Source organism: Eufriesea mexicana, unplaced genomic scaffold, assembly GCF_001483705.2.
Source record: "Eufriesea mexicana isolate 0111107269 unplaced genomic scaffold, ASM148370v2 scaffold654, whole genome shotgun sequence".
Classification (NCBI taxonomy): Eukaryota; Metazoa; Arthropoda; class Insecta; order Hymenoptera; family Apidae; genus Eufriesea; species Eufriesea mexicana.
The window spans coordinates 1089379-1098288 of record NW_016908877.1 but is presented as its reverse complement, the minus strand read 5'-3'; the positions used below and the strand labels follow the sequence as shown (position 1 = coordinate 1098288).

Genomic DNA, 8910 nt, shown 5'->3' with positions numbered 1-8910 from the left:
CGGTTCAGGCCTGCATGGCGAAATAGAGGAGAAAATGGCTAGCGTTACGTAACGCAGCGAGGCTGTCGGAGGTAATCGGGCAAAGTAGAACGTAGCAATGAAGCGCACGAGAACGCTTTTGAATGACTCTTGCTAGCAATTATTTCGTAGTTGCAGCTTTGGCTAGATTTGAAATGCACGCTTTAAGCGGAACGGCGATGCGTGTGTTTTCGGTGGTGATGCGCAGACCCGCGAGACAAATGGCGGAGAGCACTCAGGAGATGGCCTGTGGCTGGAATTTGTCCATGGAAACTGTTTTCCTAGTTGCACCTCGTAGAGTCGCGAATAACGGTCATGGGCGTCGATCGTTTCGTTACTCCGACTACCGTCGTAAATATCACGGCTACCGCGGTCCAGAGCACGAGAACTCCGGGATAAAACGATTGTTCCGCCGTGAACCGGAATAGTCCGCGGAGGATCCGGAGCGGTCGTAAAGCTGCATTTTTACAACGGCGCCGGGCACGATGGAAGACGGCGTTGATGGAAACGAGTGGGCGAGTTTCGTGCTATTCCAATCTCGTTTATAAACAATCGCGGTGGAAGAGAAACGGGAACGAGCCGCGAAGCGTGGACGCCTGTGACACGGTTACCGCGAGTGGACGAAAGTTGGTAGCGTAGGTAGAGAAGGTTCGAAGGATGGTAGCGCGCGACTCGATATTTTTCCTCATTAACCTGCATCTCTGGTGCTGTTCAGGCAAAGTGGACGAGAAAGCGACGCAACTGCACGCGATAGCGTCGCTAAAGGTGCTACTGGATGCCACCAGGCCGCACAATGGCGCTGCGACGTCGACCGCCGCCCATTACTCGGGTGCCTCGTCGAGAGAGACCACTCTGCAGCTGCAGCAGGGCTCCCAGGGCACCACTACGACCACCACTACGACGACCACCACCGCCGGCACCACCGCCGGCATCCAGGAACTTCCCAACGGCGGCATAGCCGCTGGCCTCGACGCGGGCCTCGATTCGGTAATTCTCCAATTCCACCCATCCATCCTCCTTCCCTTTTTCTTCCTTCCTCCTCCTCCAAGCCTAGCCCAAACCTAGCCCGGACCTAGCTGAAACCTAGTCCATACATAACCCAAACTCAAGCCAGGCACGGCTTTATATATTCGCAGAAAGTCCACGGTTGCAATTGGGATCGTAAATTCTTGCGTCCGGATATCGACAGTCGGAGAGACAAAGCAGGGTGGTAGTTAACCGAGGCAACCGATAGCTCGTCTCTTCGAACTCGCAATCGACCATGCTAACTGCTCGCAGGGACTGGTTGGTCCAACGACGGGAACAATGGCCGCGCGACAGCCCGAAAACGTTAATTCGCTCGTGTCCTTCGCGATCCCATTTCCGAGACGGGCGGGAAGTCGAGGCACAGGGGTCGGGCGACGTTAACGCGACGGGGACAGCTGAAGAATTCGCGCACCCTTTTCCGGCAACGATCCTCGTGGATCGTAATTTCAATTCGTTTCCTGTCGCGAAGCCCGCTCGCCTGCGAAATTCCCTCCTTTTCTCATCTATGCTGTCCCCGACGGGCCGTTTCTCGAATAACTGCAGTCGCTGTCCGAGATCGACGAACAGGCCAATTATCGTGCATCGATCGTGTCGAAACGGAGCGAAACGAAACGAAACGAAACAAAACGGAACGAAACGGAACGGTCAGTGAATCCACGGACCCCGTTCGACTCGTCCTGGTTACACGACTTCTCGCCATTGTTTCTTGTTTTCCCGCGTCGCCGCAGGAGAGGAGGCTTCGAGGAAGCCTCCGGCACATCGATCCGCCACCGCGGAAAATTTTATTACATTTCACGCGCGATCACCGTTCCTCGAACGAGGAATTACGGTCAACCGTCGTCTGTTCGCGCGTACTTTGCGATGCAAACGTTTCTCGTCGGTCGGTGATGCTATCCCGAAAACTCTGCCGGGTATTATATCTAAGTGATGTCTTCGATATCGTCGAAATCGCGATTGAAAAGGGAATATTTTAAAATAGGTTGTTATACGGAATTTCGGTGACACCCGGTATGTCTTCGCTCCCACGCCGCGATTCTCCTGTCCTATCTCTAAATTTCGTTCCCCCGGACACGGACACGGACGGATGCTCGATAGTCGGGATAGACGCGACGACCCGATAAGAAAAATGGACCAACTGCTTATTTTCCGACTGGTCGACCTCTGACAAACGACCCGCGTCATCTTCCTCCTGACGCGGCTATCCGGAGACGCCGTAACGAAGACATTTATAGGAAGAGGAACAGCCTGACAATGGCCGACCGTCGGGGAATTGGGTCGTTTGGTATAGCGAAAGGATATATCGGGCTGAAAACAAAGCAATCGCGAAGAGTGGCTTTTTCCTCGACTAAGACTTTCGTTTTCCAGCGATTCGCCGCGAAAGTTGGCGCGTCCTCGTCGAGCGGCTTTCAACCCGACGTGTCCTTCGGCACCGATCCTCCGCGTTTCGTCCTCGTGGACGAAAGAGCGACGTTTGGGACGAAACGCGTGCCTCGCGGTTTCACGGTCAGCCGTTTGACTGGATCGTCGAAGAGGGCGGAGGATCGAAGCGCGAACCGATTGCCGACGACTGAGAAATTAGCGGCGCAAGCTTTTCCCCGATATTAGCTGGCGCTTGGGCGGGGACGAGCGCGCGGATCGCGGGGATTCTCGAACCTCTTTGTCCTAAATGAGTGAGAAGGCCTTTTCATTTTGAATGCACCGCGAATCTGGGTCAATTCTGGCTACACCCGGCGTCGCTGCGCTACACATTGCCTATTTCGGTCCCTCTTTCACCCTCGGATAATCGAAACAAAGTCACCAGGCAATGGCTTTTCCGCCCGAGTTCCGCCTTTCCTCTTCAGCCTTTCGGCCTTCAAGGTCGCTCATCCTGCCGCCATTTGTCCCTTCCGTCTTTATCTACCCCATCTCCGACCTAGACCGTTCGATGGCGGCGCTTCCGGCAGTGGAACAGCCGATTTCTGGTCGGACGCGAACCGCGCCGCTCCAACGCTCGCCAGCGGCCTGCCAGACGGTGAAATTATCCGCGTACTCTGCGAGAATTACTCGTCGCCGTTGCCGCAATTATCCCTGGCGAAACGATCGCAGCCGGAAAATCCAAACATCTGCGAGGCCATTGTGTCGCGGTTAGCCGAGGATGGATATAAGGGCTCTGCTTTGTGCCTTTGCACAGCCGCCCGCGGTATTTAGAAGCCCGTCATCCCTCTCCACCGCGAGCTTTGTCGTATTTCCCGACGATAAGCGCCGGCTAAGTGTATCGCGGATGGGGAAACTCGGTTCCCCTCTTAATTCCATTCGACCGGATTAAGCGGCCGTGTTAATCGCAGTGCGAGCCAAGCGAGACATGTCCCGTCTGCGCCGTTGGACCACTGTTACCAAGCATTGCTCGTCGTTTCAGGGAGAGGAGGATGAACCTCCGGAAGCCTTGGACATGGGCTGGCCCAGCAGTCCCAGGAAGAGGCTAACTTACATTCTGGTTGCGCCCGTTCTCTTCCCTCTCTGGCTCACCTTGCCCGACACAAGGACACCTAGAGGTAAGTCGTCACCCTGTCCATTAACCTACTGTACTTCGAGACTTCGTTTCGACTCCATTTTTGCAAGTGGAACGCGTTTTGTCCGAAACGAACAAAGGATGGAAATTACCCAACGTGCATCCGTTCGAAAGCCTGTAAATTTCCAGTTTTCGCTCGCATACAGGGATATCAAACGCATCGCGCGTTCTACTTGGAGTCCTCTCTAGCATCGGCTCGAATTTATATTTTATGGTCGAATCAACGCGTGTCCGAACGAGTTGCCAGCCTCCGATTTTCCTCAGCTTTCGCTAGTCGATCCTGCCACGATGTTCTCTATAAACGCGTTTTCCTCGAGTTTAATTAACTTCGTATTTCGTTTGGAGCTTGCCAGTTGGTTCCGTAAGAGTTCGAAAGATGATTAGCCAATTGGGGAAAATTACGAGTAGATTCGTGGAAGGTTAGCGCAGAGGTAATTCGACGAACGATCGTTGCTCGTCATTTTCGTCTCGTCTTTCCCTGCGATTCTCGACGTCGACAATGAAATTTTCCGAGAATAACGAAGGAAACTCTGTTCGCTAATTAGCGACGGGACGAATAGTCGAAGCCGGATATTTCCGTCTGTGCTGTGCAATATTTAACGCGATCGTCGGATCGTTCCTACGAGTCAGGAATATCCGCTTATTTTCGGGCAAGTCTATTCTCCACTTTTCCCGTTTAATCGCCGATTTATATCCGACATTCGATCGGATTTTCCTGCGAACCTCTCTCTCTCTCCACTACGTCGGATATCCCATGCTGTCCGTCACGGAGAGGACAAATTTACTTTCATCGTCGCTTTCTACGGGAGAGCTAAAAACGTCGATTTCCCTGATTTTCCCCGGTCGCTGCGCGTCGATCGACATTTGGCTTTCGTCGAATTTCCACTGCAGGGTGGTTCAATGTCGCGGGTGAGTCTCGAATGGCATCGAGATCGAACGAGCCGATTAAACGGGCCTCTAAGATGGACGGCAAACGGCACGCGCGTCTGTTATTCAAAACCGTTTCCCGGGCCGCCATCAATCACGGACGTGCTGCATTATCACGGCCTATTAACGGCCTGTATTTCAACGCGACACAATGCCAGCGACGAAAGATGATATTGACACGCTAATTTCGAATCGACGACTGATTGTTACCTCGCGCTGGCATTCAGCCTCTCGCGGCGAGCAGTAGCTTTTCATTGTTACACAAAATTGCCATGCGACCTCTCCGTTTCAATTTATGCCCCCCGCATCGGCAAACATTCCTTTCTCGGTACCCGGCTGCAAACCGGTATCGATAAATCGTATTTTCGAAATCGGCGCGAGTTTACGCCGATTTCTCGAATCTACCGAGTCTTTCTTTCATTTCTTGCATCACAATCAGGGGTCTTTCGATTAAAATCGGAGGCTGAAAATGAAATTAATTAGGGTTTCGAGGAATATTTTATCAGGGGGTACCAGGTGATATTTATTCACAGGATATGACAGGATTTGTTTAATTTGGTACGCGTGTCGTACATGTAAGTTTTATCACAATCAGGGGTCTTTCCATTGAAATCGGAGGCTGGAAATAGGTAGATAAGTAAGTAAAATTAATTAGGGTTTCGAGAAATATTTTTTCAGGGGGTGCCAGGTGATACTTATTCACAGAATATGGCATTCCAAATCGATCGACTCCTTTATACTGATTTCTCGAAACAACCGAGTCTTCTTTTAACTCCTTGCATCACAATCAGGGGTCTTTCGATTAAAATCGGAGGCTGAAAATGAAATTAATTAGGGTTTCGAGGAATATTTTATCAGAGGGTACCAGGTGATATTTATTCACAGGATATGACAGGATTTGTTTAATTTGGTACGTGTGTCGTACATGTAAGTTTTATCACAATCAGGGGTCTTTCCATTGAAATCGGAGGCTGGAAATAGGTAGATAAGTAAGTAAAATTAATTAGGGTTTCGAGGAATATTTTTTGAGGGCGTCCAAAGACATGACAAGATTTGTTTAATTTGGTATGCGTGTCGTGTATGTAAGTTTTATCACAATCTCAGGTCTTTTAATTAAAATCGGAGACTTGAAATAGGTAAATAAAGGTTGAATGTGGCGAAATTAATTATAATTTCGTGGAATATTTTTTGAGGGGGTGTCAGATGATACTTATTCACAGGATATGATAAAATTTGTTTAATTTGGTATCGTTCATGTAAGTATTATCACAATCACGAGTCTTTCAATCAAAATCGGAGACTTGAAATAGGTAAATAAGGATCGAATGCGACGATATTAATTAGGGTTTCGAGGAATATCTCTTTTGTCTTGACTGCCAGGATAATAATTGTTCACAGAATATGACAAAATTTGTTTAATTCGGTACGCGTATCATATATGTAAATCTTCAAATTATTTTTATATTTCGTAAAAGTTTTGGAATCAAAGAATTCAGCCTAATTTGGGGATCTTATCGCCTAACGCTCGATAAATTCCGAGTACGAGGTAAGAACCGCATTAATTACTTCGATGATACTTCCCTTAATTACCAAAACTTGAAAAAGAATTTTTTATTTAAATAGCCCCCTCAGCCTTTTTAAATCTTTTCCGATTGCACTTTAATTTCGATTTCATCGCACGAAACTCCTAAAAATTCTAAAAAATACCGCACTTCGAGCGACATTAACCGAAATTAAATACCCCCTCTATTTTTCATAAATAAATCACAGCGCGATTGATTAATCGTCTCCCACTCGCACGCACAGCTCGAGATTAACGTTCCCTTAAAACGATCCGCGCCATTTTCGTCGGTTCCTTCTCCAAGCATTTGCCACCGATCCTCGTCAGATATGACCGATGATTAATCGGAGCCCAACGTCAGGATAATAATTAAGTCCCTTTCGCAACCTCTCCGTGGAGGATATCTCGTTCGATCAGCAACTGGTTAAAGCCGAACGCACGGAACGTTTCCGCCATATTTTTCCAACTTGCCGAATTATTCTCAAAACTATAGCAAAACACACGAAAGAAAAATCCGATCCTCGGAAAGGATAACAAAATTGACCCCTTGCGTTAGCATAAATTTAACCGAAGAATTCGAAGAATTATTCGAAGAGTCACTCGAGATTTCAGAATTTATGCGAATTTTATTTACGTTGAGACATATGGAGTACAATCTTCGTATCAAAATTGACACAAACAAAGAGATCAGCTCATCTTTGTACCATCTTACACACGTAGGAGGTGTGATTCGGGGGACCAAAGGGACTCGGGTTAAAATTAACCCTTTACGGGGGACGGAAAAGATGGCCGTGGTCACACATTCGTGGTACGAGGAAGTTTTCCACAAGAGTGGTTGCACTGGAAGCCACGAAAACGTGTTTTGCGGTATTCATAGATTGACACTAAACTTTTCATTCGGATCGCGACAGTCATCGGTGACGTTTCGTAGATGCTGTCAATAGGCGATGGTAATACCCATAGAACGTTTCATGATCGCTGCCAATGGGCAACAACAGTACCGAAAGGGTTAAAGAAAGCTTAAGTCTTAGAAGCTTTATTCTTCACACATCGATCTCCTATTTTGTCGAGAGTCTTCTAGAACTGAGCTCAACGATTCTACACGCGTGGAATCCTTCCTTTGTCGATTCTTCTCGTCTCATAACGATCGAGAGTCATCGCAAGCACAAAGCTACCGCCATCTATTCTGTTAGCGATTTCCTTAGACGCGAGAACTATAGTAATTATAGCTCAAGGGGTTAATACTATGGGGGTGCCCCTACGCGGTAGTTGAAGTCGGTCTAGTCGCAGGTATAAAGGAAGGGATGCGTTTCTTCCTGTGGCCTGCTAGTAGACTCATCGGCAAGCCTACCCTAGCAAACCCTGCCCCCTTTTTTCCTTTTTCTTTAACATACGTTTAATGCGCCAGTAAATTCCGACAATATTGTTACGAGATCATATCCACCTGGTCAAGAAGAGTGAATCGTAACTTCAGTGCAGAACAATCCAGCACTTTCCAGAATGTTCGGTTTAAATAACAATCGACTATCGACTATAAAAGGAACGTCTTCCATCGAGCTTCAGAGAGTACTGTCAACCTTTTCATTAAGGCAAATCTATTCTGACAAAATTCTTCTAACGTCTTCCATCGAGCTTCAGAGAGTACTGTCAACCTTTTCATTAAGGCAAATCTATTCTGACGTTTAGAATTCTTTGGCAAGCCAGCGATCGAACTTCAAGAATAAGAGTTACACTCGCGAATTGTAACAATATATACAATAGAAACAATCCGAAACGTATAACGATTGATTTTAACGACACGGATATTACAATGTGATCGATGACTCCTGAGTCGAGTGCTCGCAATCTCAACTCTAGATGCTTAAATTCTACTGCGCTCATCGCTTTTTGATAATTATTAAATTGAAGTTCAATCTTAAAGTAAGAGAATATCGCGTTTAGTATACGAAAGGCAGGGAAATTATATCTGTGTGCGTGTAGTGCTTTTTCGTTTTGAATAGGGTGGTGATTGAGGGGTGTGTGTTGGGCTGACAGGTTGGGCTTCTTTTTTACAATTTAACGTACGTTTAATGCGCCAAAAACTAGATAAAATAATACACATATAGAAGAACCAAAAGGTACGAAGGGTTACAAATGAAAATTTAGACTATGAGATCGATGGCTCCAGCGTGAAGCACTCGCGATCTAGAATCGAACTTAATTTATGGCGTTTATCGCTATGGGGTAATATAAACTTAAGACTATCTTATATTAGTACGCGGGTTTGCCTGTGTATAGAAAAGGCACGGAAACTATACAGTTTTCGGTTTTAATTGGATAAATAAATATAGATAAATAAAATAAATAATTAAATAAATAGGAGGAAAGGGAGATGAGGGAAGAGAAGATAGATGGGGTATACATGTTTCTTTATTTATTTCCAAATTGTATTATACATTACTAGTAATTATGAGGAATCTTGGGCTGCCAGGCCCTGTCTTAGACAAGGGATACTATTGGAAGATCTGCAACTTATGTGTATAGGAAATGGAGGTTTTCCGAGGACTTTCTCGCAAGTCCTCGAACCTCCTGAAGTCGGAATCCATCTATGGCGAAAGTGAGATTAATAGTCGCTCTAATACCAATAAGAAAGAAACCCTCGTTTATGGCAATTCTTATCCATCGAGTACCATCGCGAAGATTCGACGCGAAGTCTCGATTTTCGATATTAGACGTGGTAGGATCGATTCTCGATTCTGCAAGGTCTCGCCAGTGCTGCAGGAAATTCCGAACCCGATCCTGACGAAGGGGATGAAAAATAGGGAGAACACGGAAGAGAAGAGGAAAGCTG

The 8910-nt window shown here is 46.9% G+C and overlaps 1 protein-coding gene across 3 annotated transcripts in view; it reads left to right on the top strand.

Moving 5' to 3' along the window:
- Nckx30C (solute carrier family 24 member Nckx30C) overlaps positions 1-8910 on the top strand; it is a 66099-nt gene that overhangs the window by 43293 nt on the left and 13896 nt on the right. For all 3 annotated transcript variants that reach the window (XM_017898530.1, XM_017898531.1, XM_017898529.1), the window contains exons 4-5: positions 734-1005; positions 3440-3575. In XM_017898530.1, coding sequence (XP_017754019.1) covers positions 734-1005; positions 3440-3575 — 408 coding nt within the window. The remainder of the gene's footprint in view (positions 1-733; positions 1006-3439; positions 3576-8910) is intronic.